The sequence below is a fragment of the Monodelphis domestica genome, chromosome 4, assembly GCF_027887165.1.
Source record: "Monodelphis domestica isolate mMonDom1 chromosome 4, mMonDom1.pri, whole genome shotgun sequence".
NCBI classification, from domain to species: domain Eukaryota; kingdom Metazoa; phylum Chordata; class Mammalia; order Didelphimorphia; family Didelphidae; genus Monodelphis; species Monodelphis domestica.
In genome coordinates, this window is record NC_077230.1 from 265,725,130 (window position 1) to 265,746,512 (window position 21,383).

Genomic DNA, 21,383 nt, shown 5'->3' on the forward strand with positions numbered 1-21,383 from the left:
GTAAGAGAGAAATTAACCACACAAAATGGTGCACTAGAGAAACCGATGAGCACAGGGACAAGAGAACCTGTCCACATTCCACCATTGTACTATGTATGACTAGTCCAACTAGTCCAGAACCCTGCCTTGGACAGTTCTACAATAGTCACTTAGGAGGAGTTGGGCTAAATAAACGAGAGGTGTGAAACATGTGACTTACCAGAGCATATGACCACAACATTCTACATGTGCCCAAAACATAAAAATGTCTCTCTTCTTCTCACTCACCACCCTGTCCTCTTTCTCTCCCTGCAAGGCATTGTATACATCTTCCTCTCCTACTAGAGCAATGCCTGCTTCATAGGATTTGGGGAGATGGAATTGTGGTCCCCACACAGGTATAGGAAGGAAGTCAAGGTGGAGGGTCAGATTTTTAGGGACAACAGTAGCATAAACTAGAGTGGAGAGGGCATTCAAAAGGGGTCTGGAACCTGATTTGGTTAAGAGAAGGGTAGGCATTGAGCTAGAAAACTGGATATTTTAGTGCTAAATGAGCTCCTGATCTTTACCTTATTCTGAATTTGTAACCATACAGCCAGCCAGGCCCATTTCTTTCTCCTCTTTTTCTCCTTCCCCTCCCTCTCCTCTTCCACCTGCACAATGGGGTATTCAAACCTTTGTAGGTTTTTGTCCCATTAGAAACAGAAAGGATGAGGTTGAGCTAGGATTTTGGAGGGTATGATTTCGAGGATGAGGTGGCTTGGTGCTTTGGGCATTTATGAAATGATGGTTGTTTTTTATCATTTGAATTAATTTTAAAAAAAGAAAAAAATTATTTAGGCTGTCATTAGACCTTGAGATACACCTTACCTGGCATTGTGACTGGCACTGAAAATTTTTGCCCACTATTTATGTCTTCTACTCCATGGGCTGATATGGAGTAGGGTCTGGTGGCTTTATTCTTAAATACGATGATGACGGTGTCACCAACCTCTGCACGAATCAGTGGACCTAAGGTAAAACAATAGGACTGGGAAGATTACCATTGCTCTTCTCAATATTCACACACTTGGCATTTAGGAAAGGTTTAACAAAACAACATTGGAAACAAAGCCCTAGAACTTCCAACTTTAGATTCTTTCTGGAACTTAAGTGCCAGTTCTTACAAATGAACTTCAACAGCATTACCCAGTGCAGTGGAACACTACTCCCTACCCTGCACTAATGTGATGATGCCTAGTGCAGATTGTTTAATTTCTTCAGGCCTCGATTTCCAGCTCAAAAAGGTATCTACTCTTCTTAGCTCATAAAGATATTGTAAAGTAATAAGTTCTAAGATAATCTGTGTGACATTCTTTGAAAAGAAAATAAAAGTATGATTCAAATGAGAAATAATGTGATAAAAAAAAGAAAAATAGGTAGATTTAGAGTTTGAGGTCCTTAATTCCATTTTAAATTCTGCTATTTCCTACCATTGAGATCTAGGTAAGGCACTTACCTCTCTGGGACTCCGGTTCATCAGGTGTAAAATGAAGAGATTTCATTAGATGACCTCTGAGGCACCTCTCAGCTATAAGTCTATACTCTTAGATGTTCAAATGGTCTGTGGTCCATCTCATTAAAAGAGTTTCCTCCAACAATGTAAAACTCAACCTGGGCATGTCTGTCCATCCTGTGAGACTCTCATCCGTGTTCTCCCAAAAGTTCACCAAATATATTGGAGCCTTTCTTTAATTTCTCCCATTATCTTGAGGGCACTAGTGGAGTACTCTGTTCATCTGCTTGTCATCCTTGCTCATTTCAAGTGATCAGCTCATCTTCTCTCCCCATCATGCTACTTATGTAGCCTCTATTTGCCTCAGTTTCCTCAACTATAAAATGGGACTAATAATAGCAAAGATGGAATCATTGGAAAATGTTTAGCACAGTGGTGGGGAAGAAGGCACAAATCAAACACTAAAACTTATCATTCTATTTGGAACTTTGGAATGATGAAAATAATATGTCCTCCATCAATGAAGTATGTGACAGCAATCCACCTCCTGTTGGGTTGGCTTCCCTAGCAGTCATTTAGTTTTTACCTTTCAGTTCCAAGCAGTAGAAACAGCCTACCTCTTCCAGAACTCTCCTCTCCATGCTAATTCATTCCCTAGCCAGTGCCAAACTGGGTGGCTGATGTCCATATCACTGAATACTTTGGGACTTGTAATCTACTCTCATGAAATTCCTGTATATCCTCAAACTTTTTTTACTAAAATTTCATTCCTTCTTGCTTCAGTAGCAACCTGGCTCCACCTTGAGGACAGAGCATCTCTGGCAGTCATCTCTATTGGCAGCCACCCTCCAGCTGCAAGACCATGTGGTTGATTCTCTCCATTCTGAAAGATTTGGTTTAAGAATTTCAGTGGTCTTCCTCCTCCCCTCCTCTCCCGATGGTTGGGTCCAGGAACTCTTTCATTTCTTGGGTTATCCTTCAGAAACTCCGTGACTGCTCAGACCCTTCTTTTACATTCTATAAAGACCGAGAGATTCTACCACTGGTTCTTTATCATTCTCATTTCCCAGAACAGTGTTTCCCTGGGAAGTGAACCTAGTCTGCCCTCTGAAAATAGTTCCCCCAATTGGTTCTCTGACTGGAAAGCTGTTCTCAGTTCTCTTTTATAGGGCAAGTCCAAGGATATAGATCAGACCTATGGCAGCCATTACTGAGTCAATTGTTCCCAACCTGTAAGGCTCAAACGGTTATCCTCAAAAGGATAATAAGCATCCAGGGCAAGAGTACTTTTTACATTCCATCACTGTTGTTGAGTTGTTTTGGTTTGATCTGACTCTTCATGACCCCATTTGCGGTCTTCTCGGCAGAGACACTAGAGTGATTTGTCATCTCCTTCTCCAGCTCATTTCATAGATGAGGAGACTTAGGCAAACAGGGTTATATGACTTGTCCAGGGTCACACAGCTAGCAAGCATCCAAGGCGATATTTGAAGTCAGGAAGATGAGTCTTTTTGACTTTAGGTCCTGTGCCCCTACCTGCCCATATCCCATGTGATAGAGGCTGGCACTAGGGAAAAAGTGACAGACTGAAGAGTATATGAAATTGATCACCTCGATGGGGGAGGGACCCCAGGAGTGAATTCCGGAGGACAGAAGACTCTGGTGAGGAGAGCAGTGAGGGTCTCTCCGTCTTGAGATGCAGAAGAGAGAAGGTGGATAAAGACTTTCTCCTGAAGGTTACCCACTTTTCCTGCTGGTAACTAGAAATCTTTCCCCCCAATATTTCCCAATTGAAGGGACTTCTGAAGAGAAACCTGAGCAGACTTTACCTCATCTCCTGTTGCCCAGGGGCGAGTCAACCTGACTTTCTCTCAGGGGGGTTCAGGCTGCTAAGGCCTGAGTTCCCCCCGAACTTGAGGAGGGTGGAAAAGAGTTTAGATACAGGGACCTCCTTTTCCCATTTTCCTTTTCCCATTCTTCCATGCCCGTTATTTCTTTTGTATTATCTGATTGAGTGGGCATTAAAATAGTTATCTGTTCCCCAAGCTGAGTGTGAGTGAACGGATCAAGGAGAGACCTTTTGGTCTCAAGTAGTGGAGGGGGGACAAGAGGGACAAGAGCGAATTGGGGAGAGAAGCTTTAGCTAAGGAGAGAAGGCAGAAGGGGGAAAATCTTCAAACCCCCTCTCCTCTCTCTGAGCCAACCTGTTATATCTGCTGTCTCCCCTGAACCCCAATTTGTGGAAAGAAGGGGGTTCTCCCCCCTCTCTCTCATACCAAAAGCCCAAGCCTCCCTTGCAGAGTACATACCTTTCCCTTCTTTTTTATTTTTTAAGACAGTTGGCACCCCAGATTTAAAAGGACCCCACTTATTAAAAAAAAAAAAGCTTTAGTGACTGTCACCAACTGCCAACAATTGTCAGTTGTGAAGTTTGTCAATTACAACTCTTGAGGCCAGCAGCCTTTGTCACTGACTCTGCCTAGCCGTTTCCACACAGGATCAAAAACATCTTGATTCCTGGTGGGGGGTAGAACTAGTCAGTTACCAACTGCCACTCTGGTCAGTTACAATACTGAGAGAGTGTCTACTGCAAAAGGGAGGCTGTAGTAGGGCTGTCAGGGATAGGATCTAGCCATCTTGGATCCTATCTAGCTAGAAGCAAAACTTGTGGGGACAACAACCATTTTCTAACTGTTAACTCCTGGCAGTTAGAGCCTAGAAAAGATCTAATGGAAAACATGTTACAACTAATACTTTGGTCGACTGTGCTAGTAATAATTGCCATTTACTGGGGCTACTGTATCATTTATACTGTATCATTTATAATACAGTGGCAGGGATGACAATGTTATGGGGACATTTACCAATATGACTATGGGATGGACACAGCTGCCAATGAATTATCTAGATGTGAATTACCTCTGGCAAATCATACCCCCAGCCTATTTTCTGTTCATGGTAGTGACTAACATCTTAAAGAATATCAAAGCTGCTGCTAACCTGATCTTCCCAAAGAAAACTGTGCATGCTCTAGTCATTGATAAAATATTAGAGACATTGTTTGGTCAGATCCCTCTTATAACTGAGATGTACCAGGATTACATGCAGAGAAAACAAAGCATGGGTAAGGGAACCGATTAGGAGACTGGGGACGTGAGGGGACAGACTAATAAGGATAATGTAGTTACTAATACTAATACTGGGACACCATTAGGTGTAGTAGGGAGAAATGACCTTGCCAATAACATACAGGCACCAATTAATGCATCTGCAGAAGGGGTAATATCTTCAAACCCCCTCTCCTCTCTCTGAGTCAACCCGTTACATCTGCTTTCTCCCCTGTACCCTGTTTTGTGGTAAAGTAGAGAGTTCTCCTCTCCTTCCCCCTCTCCATACCTAGGGGTACAAGCCTCCCCTCTAGACTACATCCCTTCCTTTTTTTTACATCTTTTTTTAAAAACAGTAAGTGTTGAGGAGAAAGATTTCCAGTCACCAGCAGGAAAAGTGAGTATCCCTCAGGAGAAAGTCTTTATCTACCTTCTCTCTTCGACATCTCAAGACAGAGAGATCCTCACTGCTCTCCAGCCAGAGTCTTCTCTCCTCCAGAAATTCACTCCTGGGGCTCTTCCCTAGTCGAGGTGATCAATTTCATATACTCTTCAGTCTGTCACTTTTTCTCTAGTGCCAGCCTCTATCACACCTATCAAGAAGTAGTAATCAAAATCCTAAATGACATGTCAGTGGGAAGCCTACATTTTCCAGTTAGAGATGTCTTCAAACTGAACTAGGAAAACATTCTCTAGCCTTAGTCAGGTTGTTCCTGCCTTGGGATGGCTGACTATCCTATCCTTTGATTCTTTTGAGGGAATGAGTGCCCAAGTGGAGGGCAGGTGAATGGGAAGTACAACATCCTCAGGAATAAAGTTAGATGGCACCATGGACAGAGTAGTAGGTTTAGAGTCAGGAAGGTTTGAGTCCAAAAAGTAACTGAATTTGGAGTCCAAAAAGTAACTGAATGATCAAGCTATTTTAAGTAATATGATCATTTGAATCAAGTACAAAGAACTTATGAAGGAAAATGCTATCCATCTCCAAAGAAAGAACTGATATATGGAAGTGTGTATCGCATGGTTCTACATATATGTATATATCAAATATTGGCCTTCTCTAATAGAGTGTTGGGAGGGAAAGAGGGAGACAACTTAGATGTAAAAATGTAACCAATTAATAAAAAAAGACTTATGGGTTAATAGGTCAATGAAATATGTTATTATTATTATTTTTGTTATTTAAGTAATAATAAAAAAGTTTGTTATATGACTGCATGCTTACAAGTTTGCTTCTTTGAACCATGATAGAATCTGTTTGTTCTGTAATACTACCTGTTCTGTGTAGGACCATTATATTAATAGTACCAAAGGACTATAAATATTAACTGAAATATACCTCCAAGACTTAATTCCTCTTAGGAAAGTCAAACAAAGAATCCTAGATCTTCCAGAGATCATCTAATTCAGTCCCCTTTCCCCAGGCTCTCTGTTTATCAACCAGTTCCATTGATTTCAGAGTAAATAAATTTAGGTTGGGGAATTGGAACATAATCATCTGAGCAGCAACTTGGGTATTTCCAGGAGGTTTTAGAGTCCAAAAATACCACCTAATCAGACCTTTGGCACTTCGTCCTTGTTTCCCTGGATAGTCATCCTTCCTGTTTATCTATTTAAAAAAAACACACAAACCCAGAGGTGTGGTAAGGGCTAGGCAAGGGGTTAAATGACTTGTCTAGTGTCATCCAGTTTCCAATTTACTTCTGCAAAAGCTACTATTACAGTTATTAGATGAGGTCTTTCTAGCACCTTAGAAATATTCTGCAAGATATTGCTTTTCCTCTCCTATAATTATGGTTGTTTGTATAAAAAAATCATTCTTCTTTTGTTCATCTCCATCTTGTTCATTCTTCATCTTGATCAATAAATAGAAATGATGATCTGGGAACAAGTTGCTCTTCTGATCTGAAGTACTCACATTTAATGGCTGCATAGGTAAATGAATAAAGCTGTTTTTTCTATTATGTTACTGTTGTTGATACAGCATACAGCATTTAAAAATTTACAAGGTGCTTTCCTCATAACCCCTTCTGTGAGGGATGTAGTGCAGGGTGATTATGCCCATTTTTAAGGTGAGAAACAGTGGTTTAGGGAGTTTGATGATGTAGTGGGACCAGGTTTGTAGAGGGGCTATATAATTTTAGGAAGTCAGGTTTAGGATTACTGTGTAAATAAATTTTTATGTGTCTGTCTGTGCTACATCTGAGACTAACTTTCCAAAAACAAGTAACTCCCTTTTACCTAGGTTTGTTGTTTTTTTTTTTCATATAAACTTGGTACTAGTCTACCCTTTAATAAAAAGAATAGCAGAATATTAGAGTTGGAAGAGAGCTTCCTGTGAAGATTAAATTTAACTTTCCTTGATTGTGAAAATGAAATTAACTCTCTCCTGATTGTGAAGATTAAATTGTAACCCCTGCCTATTTTTAGATTTTAATCACCAAAAGTGTAAACACCCTATTTAAAAGTTGAGTATGGAGATCTGCCCATTTTTAGATCTAATCACCAAAAGTGTATACATCCCATTTAATCATTAAGTGGGAGGTCTATGACCCACATGTGCAATAATAAGTAATGAATCAGAATTAAACCAACTGCCCCTGGGCAATCTTAAAGCAAAGCTTAAACTGTGATTGGTAGACATAAAATTAGGGGAAGGCACAGGAAGTGACAAAAAAGAGGCATCTTTAAAAGGAGCTGTCACTTCCTGTGAGGGACAGTTCTTCATTCTTTGGAGTGGAGACTGGAGACAATTCTTCATTCTTTGGAGTAGAAGCTGGACCAGAGTCCCTGTTCCTGGCGAGGCTGTTCTAAAATCTCTCCCTGTCTAGTGACACATGGTGAGTGAAAAACTGACTCTTAACTGCTAGATTTTCTGGAGAAAAAAAACTAGCCTCAGGAGAAACTTACCCCTTGAGAGAGATTTCCTCAGGTCCTTGGCTTTGCTGATCAATCAGCCTAAGGACTAACTCTCCCTGCCCTGGTTGAGCCAGGGGCTGGGAGTAAATGACTTAGTGCTTGAGCTTACCCTAACCTCTCTTTGATTCACTCTTTCTATATTTTGTAAATAAATTGTAAATAAATCTCTTTGGAATTCATATAAATTCCTGGTGACCCTATTTTAAATATAACCCAGTCAAACCTTTTTATTAAAAAACCTTTTTCCCCCCTTACATTCCAGAGGTCATCTAGTTCAACCTGCACCTCTCTAGGAACTTTCTCAGTGGGAAGATACCAAGACATTCTACAGTCAAAGACAATTTTTTATACAGTAAAAGAATCAGATAACCATATTTTGGAAAAAATCAGATTAAGTTTTCTTTCTTTCTCTTCAACACCACAATATTAAAAGAAAACATACACAGGTGAATAGAGGAAACAGAGAGTACATTATTGCAGAGGGTGCCTTCCACTTACCCAGGATCTCCAAATGTTCTTCCCTGGGGGAACGGGCTTTGATCTCCACAAATTCTGAATTGGTATACTCCCTATAAACCACCTTCTTGTACTGGGAGCCAATCCAGTTTTCAGTTCGGTTCATAAAAATGTCCCCATGTCTATAAATTAGGAACACAAAAATTAAAGATATCCCCAGTTATAAAAGCCTAACTGCTACTGAGTTACTTTCAAGTGAAAACAAGCATGAGAGCAACTGAGGAAAGGTTTCTAGCTACAAAGATGTTAATCTTTGGTTTTCTCTCGGCTCTCAAGTATTTGCTTCCTTTATGTGGGGGGAGAGGCTATGCTATGTATACAGACGTATATTTACACAAGGCATTCATATCCATTACCTAATAAAACTTTGAAAAGATTGATTCAAGGGGGCAGCTGGGTAGCTCAGTGGATTGAGAACCAGGCCTAGAGATGGGAGGTCCTAGGTTCAAATCTGGCCTCAGACACTTCCCAGCTGTGTGACCCTGGGCAAGTCACTTGACCCCCATTGCCTAGCCCTTACCACTCTTCTGCCTTGGAGCCAATATACGGTATTGACTCCAAGAAGGAAGGTAAGGGTTTAAAAAAAAAAGGAAAAAAAAGAAAAGATTGATTCTAAATTCTGCCAACCTTTAAATCTACTGACTATCTTTGTCTCTGCTTATATATTATGAATTATTTTCTAATTGTTTTCTATGTGTAAATATTATTTACCACACTAGTTTGTAAACTCTCAAAGGACAGAGATTTTTCTTTTTCTCAGAGTATAGAACATAGTGTTGGGTATTCTGGAGGATAAAATGTTTATTGGATGGATAGATATTGAATTCATCATATTATAAAACTGCTGCCAAAAGGATTTCTATTTTGAGGTAAGTCTTTCCAACTCTGAGATTCCATGATTGTGTGAAATACTTGTAGAATGAAACAAAGTATGAATGGATGACTAATTTCAAAAGCTAGATCACCCTAATGAAAAATAGTTTTGATCTTAAGGGGGACATTTCTTAAGAAATGAAAAATTTTTAATGAAAATTAATTTTAATTTAGTTTAGAAAAACAGAAACATAACTAGTTGGGTTATCCTCTTGCATTTTGCAAGTTATGAACTGGTATCACCATTCTCAAAAGAAAGATTGCGTAGCAACCGAATGAGTTCATTTATTTTTATTTTTAAAACCCCTCCTCTAAGTTTTAAGATCTCCCAATTTTAAGGGCTGGATCCCACATTTGTCCATGAGGTGGCATTGTTGCACTTGCCCTCCTCAGTAAATTTACAGTCCAGGAGTCTCAAAACAGGATTACAGAATCTTAGTCTCAGAGCTTGAAGGGCAATTGGACAGGAGCAGGAACACCTTTTATCATATCATCCAGCCCCATATCCAAAGAGAAGGCAAAAAGCTTGAGAGGGACTGAACGTTATTTTAATAATACAAGAATATTTGATATAACCAATTTAATGTACTAAGAACTGTGCCTTTGGGGAAACTGGATATGTATAAGACTATATAGGAAAGTGTGCTTAAATGAATTGTGTCAATCAGCAAACATTTATTAAGGCTTATGATGTGCCAGTCACTATTCTAGGTACAAAAAGACCACAAAGACAAAAATGAAACAGTCCCTGCCCTCAAAGAGCTTTTATTCTTATTGACAAAGACTATGTGTCAACAGATGTGAATATGTCAAATATATGAAAGATAAATTATATATGCAAATGTAAGCATTAGCCCCTATCTCCTTTCTAATTTTATTCCTATTCAGAGTTGTGCCAACCCTCAAAATTCCCTTGCAGCCATCTGTTTACTTTAGCCAACTTCAGTCCAACTTTCTCTTCCCTTGAATCTATATCCAAGGGGTCTAAGAGTTCAGTCCTTTTTTTGACCTTTCTATTTTCAAGGTATTTTGTTCCACAATCTCATGACATTTATCCACAGTGAGGTCTGCTTTTTTTATCCCAATCTTTCATCGTTCCATCCTAACTCCACTTTCACACAGAGATACTCTCTGCAATTTGAAAGTGCTAGTACCAGACATATGCATATGGAAAAATGTGCTAAAATGAGGGCTTTCTAGCTCCCCTTCATATTAGAAATGGGAGTTCTCAGGCACAATGAGGACAAATAAAAGTCCCTCTCCAAATACTCCCTCTAAATCAATAAAATCTATTCATCTTTTAGCAAAACTTTAGCAAACAGTTCATCAATCACATAACCACTCAGTGGATTGGCCTTTGGTACCTTTCTCCTCCTGCATCCAAATGCTGTTTCTCAGACTCCCAATTTTTGTTCGGTGCATAATCCCATTCTAGCTCTTCTGCAGCGATGTAGAAGGTCCTTTTCATTCCATAGGGCTTCTCTAAAGCTGCCATGTTGCCACAGCCATTAACTTCATATATTTGCTTCATACCTCTTGAAAAGTGATCCATTGTGGAACAAAATACCTTAAAAATTCCTGAAAGAGAACTTGTTTAGTATTTGTACAAGTGGTTGCTTGATTTTGTTATCAATAAATCCAGATATTTGTCTCCAAATTGAACTTAACCAATATGAAATCATCTAATTTCCCTCCTCCAAATTTCCTGTTTGGAATTCATTTGTGATAAAGACAAATAATTTGCTACCCTGAAGCAATTTTTCTGGGTCTTTTTTATTGTCATTCTTTGATTAATGTGTACATTATTTTTATGTCATCAATAGAATATTACTATTTTGGATCATTCTAGTGTAGTATCTCACTTCTAAGACTCTGAAATTATGTGCTTCTCCCTAAAGGCAAATGTATTATTTTGCGCAGCCTCCAGCCAATGGAAAGTTTTCATCACTGAGGCCATGAACAGATTATGCCAGAATTGGATGAATTATAAAGGTTAAAAGGAAGATGGAGCAACCAGTTGTTTTATCCCTCCATATCAAAAACATGAAGTGGTTTTTAAGCTTAATTGTGTGCTTATTACTATCATTAATCATTGCCATTACTGTTGTGCTAAATTAGCTAGATGTTTTGAAAAATTATAAACACATGCTAATTAAATTCATCATCAGATTATGGAAAACCCAATTAAAATCTCTAGAGATATCCAAATAGGAATTCAGGAAATACCTCCAAGGAGCTCACAGTCTAATGGGGGAGGCAGTACACAAATAATTATGAACAAAACATAAATAAAAGATAAATTGGAGATAATCTCCAAGCTAAGACATTTATATTAAGGAGGATTGGGACATGCAGAAAATGAGGATTGTAGCTAAGATCTGGAGAAACCAGGAGGGGGACACAAGGAGGAAAAGCATTCCAGATAGGGAGCACAGCCAGAAAACATGTTCATGGTCCAGAAATGGAGTGTGAACAGAACAAGGAAGCCACCATAGGGCAGACTATATGGAAGGGAGTAAGGGGTAAGAAGACTGGAAAGTTTAAAAGGGACAGTCTAGGAAGGGCTGGAAAATCCAAATGAGGGATTTTATATTTGATATTCTACCTACAAGTAAGAAGAAGTTTTGGAATTATTGAATATGGGAATTTATATGGCCCAATCTGCACTTTAGGAATATTAATTTGGCCCCTGAGTTAATTTGGAGAGAGAGACTGAATAGCAGATCAACCAGGGAAGTAGCAGTGTCAGAGGGAAAATGGTGGGTATAAGAGAAATTACAAATGTAGGAAAGACACAAAATGGAAGGAAAAACAATAAAGGACCATAGCTTAAGGAGTTGATTGGTGTGTCAAGAAATTTCTTTAAAGATGGAGAAAGGGTGAGTTGGGGGCACAGTGGATAGAGCACCAGACCTGGAGTTCGAATCAGGCCTTGGACACTTCTTAGCTGTGTGACTCTGGTCAAGTCACTTGACCCTATTTGCATAGCCTTTACCCTTCCATTGTTATTAAGACAGAAAGTAAAGGTTTAAAAAATTATATATACATATATATATTAATCTACAGGGAGATGTTCCCATGGCAACTAAAGTACAGGGAATCTAGGTAAAGTAGTGGATAGAGTGCCAAGCCTAAGTCAGAGGACCTGGGTTCCAGTTTAATCTTAGATGCTTCCCGGCTGTGTGACCCTGGTCAAGTAATTTATTCTGTTTGCCTAGCCCTTGCCCTTCTGTCTTAGAGTTATTACTAAGACAGAAAGTAAAGGTTTAAAAATTATAAATTTATTTATATATGTATATATACATAAAGGTACTAAGATGGAAAGTAAAGGTTTAAAAATTATAAAGATAAATAGATAGATAGATAGATAGATAGATAGATAGATAGATAGATAGATAGATACTAAGACAGAAAGTAGAGATGTTTTTTTTAAAAAGATGAAGATCCAAGCATATTTATAGTCAGCAGGGGCTGAATCAGAAGGGAGAGATTGAAGATCAGAGGGATGAGTGTAGGGGCAAACTCCAAGAGGAATCAGGAGGAGATGGATCAAAAGCATAAGAAGAGGGATTGGCTTAACAAGGAGAAGGGTCACCTTTTTTGCCAAGGATTAGAGTGAAGGAGGAAAGAATGTGGGATGACGTTAAGGGGCTCTGTCCTTACATTCCTTTCTTCACCACATCTTGATGAAGTGTGGTATAGGAGAGAAGAAACCCATAATTCTTCCTATCTGCGAGAACTTTCTTTAAAAGGAGCCACAAGGTCTTTGAAGTCAGGCACTGGCTCCCCTCTGCCCCATGGATAGATAATATCCCATGGAAGAGTATATGATGGATTCCTTTGCCATAAGGAGCCTGGGAGCAAAGCAACCTGCTCTTATCGGACCATTGGGCCACTGGATGATCAAATTATTAGAAGGCAGGATTCCTTGAATGACCTACCAAGTAGTGCTACTGGTCAATCTCCTGGATGCATCATGGAGGGTCTGATGACAGAATTTCAATTGAGGAGAATAAGGAAAATGAGCTTTTCTTTAGGTCTAAAGTACTCAGCTACATGAGATGTGTCTTCTCTGGGAATTGGGCCACATCTTTTTCAGGGCTCTGCTTTATGGCTGGTTATGGTTCCTGAGGATCTTCATTTCCTTACCAATATGAAATCTAAGTTACAGTTCTAATACGTTACCCAGAGGAATCTCTAACTAAAGTCATAATAGGCAGAGCTAGACTCTAGTTGCTACTAACATACAAAGGAGTCATCCTTACACAGAGTACTCCATGGAGACACAGAACATCACAACAATTTGACCAAATAAGATCGAATACACACATTTACCTGCACGGTCTGGCTGCATAAATGCCGTTGTGGCCATATGTGGAAATAAAGCTAGAGTATCCCGGTGAGTCCCTCTCAGATGAACAGTATTCCCTGGAAAATAAACTCCATGCATATCGGTGTCAGTGCCCATCCCAATCATATGCCAGGAAACTTTATCACCTTTGCACATATCCAGGCCTGGCTGATTGCCAAACATGTAACCATTTACAGCTGAAAAAAAGCAAAAGGAAATAAGCAGTTATGAGTCTGAGGTACTACTGCAGATGCTGATAATATACTAGGGCATCATCAGTGAAATATAGCCACTTAGGCTGAGCAGAAGGATTTGCATCCAATATCACAGATAAAAGTATAATATAGAAATTATTAAGGAATCTATGAAATATATAAAACCAAGAGCCATTCACCAACAGAAAAGTGGTCAAGGGATTTAAAGAGTTTTAAAAAGAAAAATTGCAACCACCTGAAAACATGCTCTGAGTCTCTAATAATGAGAGAATTTTTCATTAAAGCAATTCTGAAGTTCCACCTTATACTTGCAAATAGACAAACATAGCAAAAAGTGGGAACAATATTGGCAGGACTTTGGGAAGATATTTACATTAATAATGGAGGCAGCCAGGTGACCCAGGAGATGAAGGGCTGGACTTGGGAGTCAGGGATACCTGAGTTCAGATCCTACCTCACACACTTCCTCATTGTGTAACTCTTGCCAAGTCAATTAGTCTCTACATCTCTCAATTTCCACATCTGTAAAATGGGGTTAATAGCACTTATCTCCCCTGTTTGTTGTGAGGTTAAAATGAGATTTGAATTAAGTGCTTTGCAAACATTAAGGTACTAGGTAAATGCTAGCTAATATTAGTATTAATAGTAATAATAATGATGATAGTATTTTGTTGTTACTGTCTGGTCATTTCAGTCCTGTCTGACTCTTTATCTCTCCATCTGGGGATTTCTTGGCAATGATACTGCAGTAGCTTGCTATTTCCTTGTCCAGCTCATTTAACAGATGAGGAAACTGAGGCAAACAGGGTGACATGACTTGCTCAGAGTCACACAGCTATTAAGTGTCTGAGGCTGGATTTGAATTTAGGAAGATGAGTCTTTCTCACTCCAGTCTTGGCGTTTTATCCACTGTGCCAGCTTACTGCCCAATGATAATAGTAAGTGAAAATAATAATAACAAATTAATAGTAGCAGCAATGATGATAGTAATATCCATAATAATGTTTGGTAGAGCTATGAATTGATCCAACCATCCTGGAAAGCAATTTGGAATATATAAGAAAATTGACTTAATTGTCCATAATCATTGACTCATCGTTTTTATAACTGTGAATATATGCCAAGAAAGCTCTAACATATATATGTATACATGTACACATGTATATCTATGTGCATATATACACACATACTATATCTATATATACTATATCTATATATCTCAACATTTTCAAAAGAGCCTTCTTTTTTTGTAGTTAAGACTGAATGAAATTGAGTCCTAATCAGTTGAGGAATGGCTGAGCAAACTGTGGCAGGTAAATTTTTTTGGTAAAGATATTTTGTTTTACCAATTACATATAACAACAACTTCCCATGTAAGTTTTCAGAAGTTATATGATCCAAATTATCTTCTTCCCTTCCCTCCCTTCCTAGAGATGGCAAACAATTTCATCTGTTGTTAGACATATATTTTCATACAAAATATATTTCCATATTATTCATTTTTATAAGAGAATAATCATATAAAACTAAAATATCAAAATAAAAATGAAAATAAACTAAAGTGAGAAACAGTATACTTTGCTCTACATTCCAACTCCAACAGTTTTTTTTCTGGAGGTGGATAACAATCTTTGTCATAAGTCTTTCTGACTTGTCCTGGATCATTATATTGCTGATAGTAGCCAAGTCTTTCACATTTGATCATTCCACAGTATTCCTGTTACTGTGTACAATGTTGCCCTGGTTCTGCTTATTTCACTCTGCATCAGTCCATGAAGGTCTTTCTAGTTCTTTTTGAAATCATCCTGTTCATCATTCCTATAGCATAAATAGTATTCCATCACCATCATCTACCACAATTTGTTCTGCCACTCCCCAACTGATGGATATTTCTGTTTCCAGTTCTTTGCCACCACAAAAAGAGCAGCTATAAATATTTTTGTATTTAAATTAATTAAATTTAATTAATTAAATGGGGGTCCTTTCCCCCATTTAAAAAAAATTCTTTGGGATACAGACCTAGTAGTGGTATTACTGGATCAAAGAGTAAGTACAGTTTTATAGTGTGGCATGCAAATTTAATAGAATTTTTTGTGCAGTAAGAAATTTTAAGTATGAGGAAGGAGAAAAGCATAGCAAGATTTATATGAAATGATATAGAGTAGGATAAGCAGAAACAAAAGAGGCATTTGCATGATAAAGGGAACATTGTAAATGAAAATAATCACTAAAAGGAAGCCCAAGTCTGAGAACTAAAAAGCCAGTGATGGTTCCAGAGAATATTTAATGAAATATACTTTTCTTCTAACAGAAAAGAGGCAGGGAATGCAAATTAACTGTTCTCAAATGTTTTTACTTAAATGGTTTTCTTTGTTATAGGGTTTGGTAAATGTGGAGTGATAGGAAACATTTTCCCCTCTCTCCTTTAGCTGTAACATGAAGGCATCCCCTAGGTTCAAATGTGGACTCAGACACTTCCTAGCTGTGTGACCTTGAGCAAGTCACTTAACCCCCATTGCCTAGCCCTTACCACTCTTCAGCTTTAGAATCAATATTGATTCTAAGATGGAAGGTAAGGGTTTTAAAGAAAATTATGGGTATCCCCTTAGTTTCCAGTTTGTTTGTTGTTGTTGTTTTTTTGGATACCACAAAAACCTGCTCTAAATATTTTAAACAAATAATAATATTATTAATAATTCATTTTATTATTAATTATTTATATATTATATAACATATAATATTGTTATTCATGTAAATAATAATGAATACAGGATGTCTTATGCAGTGGGTTTAGGTAGATCAATGACTCACTGTTTAATCATTTTTTTCTGTATATGTAATTCCAAACTCTGTCTATTCACAAAACCACCAACCATCCATGTGCCTGTTTTTCCACAGCCCTTCCAACATTTATCATTTTTCCTCTTTTGCCTAGCACACAGGTGCTAAGTAAATGCTAATTGACTAACTGGCTGTTGTCTTTGCCAGTCTAATGGGTGTGAGACAGAACTTCTTAATTACTTCATTTTGTATTTCTCCTTTGATGTCATCATTAGTACCCAACGTGCATGTATTCATCTATACATAAGTCTTTCACAAGCTCACCCTTTTATTTTAGCTGAGAGTTTGGCAACTGCAGAAGAGACATAAAATAGATCAATTCTGCCTTGCCCATGCCTCTACGGACAGCCTCATTGCTAGAAGTAATGATTGTAGACTGTCTAATGCATCCCACAGTTGTTACATAACCACTGAAGGTTGTGTAACCATTTGGTGCCATCTACCTTTCCAGACATCTTACAGGGCTCCATTCCATACACATTACACCTAGCCAAATAGGATGGTACAGAGGGTACACCCTGGGGTTTCATGACTAGAATATCTGATCCCCTCCTCTTCACCTCTTCAATTCCTACCTATCCTCAAGCACAATTGTCTGTGCCTCCAGCTAGCTCTCCAATTGAGTTCCTTTCTTCTTCCCCACATCCAAGCCAGTTTCACAAACTTCTAGGGGTACCAAGAACAAATGTTTTCCAGCTGAATACTTCGGGCAATCACTATTTCTTAGTCTTAACCTTTTTGTCTGTACCCTTTTGTCAGTCTAGTAAAGCCTGTCCTCTTTACTGAAGGCTCTTTCTTATAATAATGTTTTTATCAACATAAAATAAAATATATAGAATCACAAATGAAATATAGTTAAAACATAGTTATCAAAATATGTTTAAAAAATCAAGTTCATTCAGAGAAAGATCTGTTGCAGTCATCTTTCACATCAGGGTATCTTTGGCTTTTTGGGGGGTTTTGGTTATGTATGACTTTGCTCTTTTAACAATAACAACATTGAAGTGTGTTTTGAATGACAATAAAAAATGGAGGAAAAAAGAAAGTAAAAAAATAATAATTTAAAAAAACAAGTTCACAGACTTAAGAACTCCTGTACTACTTATAGAAGAGAAAGATATATGAATCTGTGTTGGGTATCTCTAATTATCCCAACACTTCATTTGACATCTTGTAAACCTAGTAAAAGATATTTTTATTTTCTGTATATAAGAGGGGAGGTTATACTTGATAATTCAATTGAATACTTTTGAAAAAATTGAGTTATTCTATCTGAAGTTTCTAAAGTATTAATTAAGCTTCACAACATTCCTGGAAGACTGATACATGACAAAATAATCATTTAAAGGTTAGGAACTGAGAGACTGAAATAACTTGCTAGTGCGTAAGCCATCAAAAAGAATCGAAGGAATCAGAATTGCAACAACTGCAAAATATAGGTTTGAAGTGCCCAGGATATTATATACATCAAAGCAAATGGTTTTTCATTCACAGAGGTTATAACAATTTTTGGTACCATGCATTCTGTTGGATTTCACAAACTCTTTATCTTCTTTGTCAACACCAAAGGGACGCCAGGTAAACTTCCGAATGTTTTCATCCAGGTACTGGCTGAGATTCTCATCAAAGACTGTGAAGAGTAGGTAGAATTCTTTGTCTATTCCTTTCTAGAAAGAAGAAAGAAATGAGTGTATGAAAAAATGCATGAAAACAAAATAGAAAAGGAACAGTTCTTAGCATTTTCCCTTTTAAAGTTGAATGCTCAGTGCATCCTAACTGACATATAGTTGCAAATTTAGCATCTTATTTTCCAAATAAAGGATTCTGATGAATGTCAGCAGTGCATCATGAATCATCCTGTATTTAGAGGACTTTTTGATCATAGCTGAAGTCCCTCCTTTCTCTCCCTTCCAAGCAAAGCACAGGAAAGAAACTATAAAAATACACTGATATATTGAGTATACAAGTGCCCATAGGTGGATGGGAAGGAAGAGAAATACTGAAAAATGAGAAGGGTTTTATTTTTCCTAAAAAAAAAACAACAACAACCAAGAACCTTACATTCTGTCTTAGAGTTAATACTAAGTATCCATTCCAAGGTAAAAGAGCAATTTGGACTAGGTAATTGGGGTTAAGTGACTCACCCAAAGTCACACAGCTAAGAAGTTCCTGAGACCAGACTTGAGCCCAGGTCTTCCAGATTCCAGATCTGGCTCTTTATCCACTGAGCCATCCTAGCTGCCCCAAAAGAGTACTTATAAACTGATGCAATCTTCCTCACCAAAGCAATTCTGGTTGAAGATCAATAATAGGTATAGCCTAGAGGCTTGTCTCAACCAATTCATGGAAAATTATGATGGAGGGAAGTGACTAATTATTTCTTAATTGCAAAGTGCTTTTTTTGGCCTTTACATATTGTTTTCAATTCTGTAATTGGTAGTAATTTTGATTTAATGGTTATCCACTCTAGCTCAATATTACCATTCCTGTAAAAGTCACATCAATCAATTGCCCTGTGGCTCCTCTCATTCTGATGACTTAGCAGTCCAAAACATCCCTCCCAGGACACTGTTTCTGATCACTATTTGACAACATAATGTAACAACAATGTGACTGTTGTTATAATCATAACCATCATTTTATCATTGTGTTATCAAATGAAAGCTTAGTATAGGAAGAAACTAGCTCCTTAACAAATATTTGTATCTTTAGCACTTAGGAGTTTGTAATTAATGCCTTTTATGCATTTGTTCATTCTTTTGCATATATATTTCTCAATGTAGCAAACTCAGAGTTGCAATCAGAACTTTTAATGTCTCTCTTTTCTCTAGAAATGTAAGTGATGACGTTATCCTTACCCTTCTAGAAATTACCTTGTTTTCACTTTATAGTATTTTGTTGTTACTCAGTCATTCAGTTGTGTCTGACCTTTTGTGACTTCATTTGAAGTTTCTTGGCAAAAATACTGGAATAGTTTACCATTTCCTTCTCCAGATCATTTTTACAGATGAGGAAACTGAGATAAACAGGGTTAAATGTCTTTCTTAGGGTCATACTGTTAGTAAGTGTCTGAGGCTGGATTTGAAGTCATGAAGATGAGTTTTCCTAACTCCAGGGCTGGCACTCTATGACACTATGCCCACCTTGCTGTTCCATTGTCTATATTTACTCTCTCTCTCTCTCTCTCTCTCTCTCTCTCTCTCTCTCTCTCTCTCTCTCTATATATATATATATATATATATATATATATATATATATATATATATATATATATAATTTCTGCCCTGTAGAATGCAAGCTCTTTGTATTCAGGGGCTACTTCATTCTCATTTATATACCTGCAAGACCTATTACTGTGCCTGGCATACATAGGCTCATGATAAATGTTCGGTGAATTGAAATCCCTTCACTTTGTTAGGGCTCTTGATTAGGAACATCCACAGAACTTTTTCCTCAAAGTGGTGGTGGCCCTTGCCCTTTCACCCATCCATCCTCCATACAATAACTGCCTAAGTGATTTTCTAAAGGCATACGTCTGACCATGTCACTCCCTTACTCAATCAACACCAATTATTTTTTTTTTTAGGTTAGAATTGAAACTAAGTATTAGTTCCAAGGTAGAAGAGAAGAAAAGGCTAGGCAACTGGGGTGAAGTGACTTGCCCAGGATCAGATACCTAGGAAGTATCTGAGGTCACATTTGAACCCAGGAACCCCAGGCTCTAGTCTAGCTCTCTAGCCACTGAGCCACCAATGCTAGTGACTTCTTGTTGCCTCTGGCACCAAGTACAAAATTCCACTTTTTTGGCATTTCAAACCCTTTACAATCTGGACCCCAACTGACCTTTTCAAATTGATTACACATTACTCTTCTTCATGTACTCTACTAAAGTCTAACAAAACTGGTTTTCTTACTGCTCTCTCCACACAGTTCTCTCTGTCTCTCTGTCTCTCTGTCTCTGACTCTCTGTCTCTGTCTGTCTCTTTCTCTGTGTCTTTCTCTGTCTCTGTCTCTGTCTCTCTCTGTCTCTCTGTCTATCTCTGTCTCTCTGTCTCTTTCTCTGTGTCTTTCTCTGTCTCTGTCTCTGTCTCTCTCTGTCTCTCTGTCTATCTCTGTCTCTCTGTCTCTCTCTGGCTCTCTCTCTGTCTCTCTCTCTGGCTCTCTCTCTGTCTCTCTCTCTGTCTCTGTCTCTCTCTCTCTCTCTCTCTCTCTCTCTCTATTTTTTATTTGTACTTTTGCACTGGCCTCCATACCAGTGGAATGTTCTCCCTGGCTGGATCAGAAAGGCCTTAAGGGTGAAGCACTTCTATTTTGTAACCCCAGTGCTGAGCACGTAGCAGGCACTTAATCAATACTTGTTGATTGATTAATGGGTGGACTTGTGCAGGCTAGTGTGTCTCCTTTGTAATATGTCCATTTGGGTGCAAGTCTAAGAAGCAATATTTTTCTCAAGAGAGAATGTTTCCTTAATGGGAGACCTAGTTGTTTATCTGCATCTAGTTGTGAATAATAGGGGAAACTAGGAAGCTCCAGTTGATCACTGAGGAAGGAAATTGATGTTGGCTGGGTTGGTTAGGCTCTTACCTAAGTGTGTAGCTGAGGGCCTCCCTGTCAGAACATTACCTGAGAAAGAACTATCTTTACTATAAGATTCAAACAATTTTTTTCCCTTTCCTTGAGCATCATTCTCCCCCAATAGGTTTCATTTTCTTTAAGTAGAGATATTTGCCCAAGAAAATAGGGACTGAAATTCATATTTTCAAACCCACAGATGAAGAAATGAATACTTTTCCCCTTATGAATATCACATTTATTCATTTATTAATATTTTAGGCCTTAACGTCTGTCTTACAATTGATAACAAATATCAATTCCAGGGCAGAAAAGTTCTAAGGAGTTAGGCAACTGGGGTTAAATGACCTGCCCAGGGTTACCCAACTAGGAAGTGTCTGAGGCCAGATTTATTCCTGGGACCTGCCATATCTATCCACTGTACCATCTAGCTACCCCAAAAAGCATATATATTTAGCAATAAAGAAGATTTTTTTAACCAACAAGCTAATAGAATTTAGAATCATTTTATAGTC

General features: G+C 38.1%; 1 protein-coding gene across 1 annotated transcript in view; it reads right to left on the reverse strand.

The window, feature by feature from the left end:
- The window catches only part of HEPHL1 (hephaestin like 1), a 92,875-nt gene that overhangs the window by 14,213 nt on the left and 57,279 nt on the right, over positions 1-21,383 (reverse strand). The window contains exons 10-14 of the mRNA XM_007495001.3: positions 17,813-17,963; positions 13,225-13,437; positions 10,254-10,467; positions 7,999-8,138; positions 850-990 (exon numbers count right to left, since the gene is read on the reverse strand). Coding sequence (XP_007495063.2) covers positions 850-990; positions 7,999-8,138; positions 10,254-10,467; positions 13,225-13,437; positions 17,813-17,963 — 859 coding nt within the window. The remainder of the gene's footprint in view (positions 1-849; positions 991-7,998; positions 8,139-10,253; positions 10,468-13,224; positions 13,438-17,812; positions 17,964-21,383) is intronic.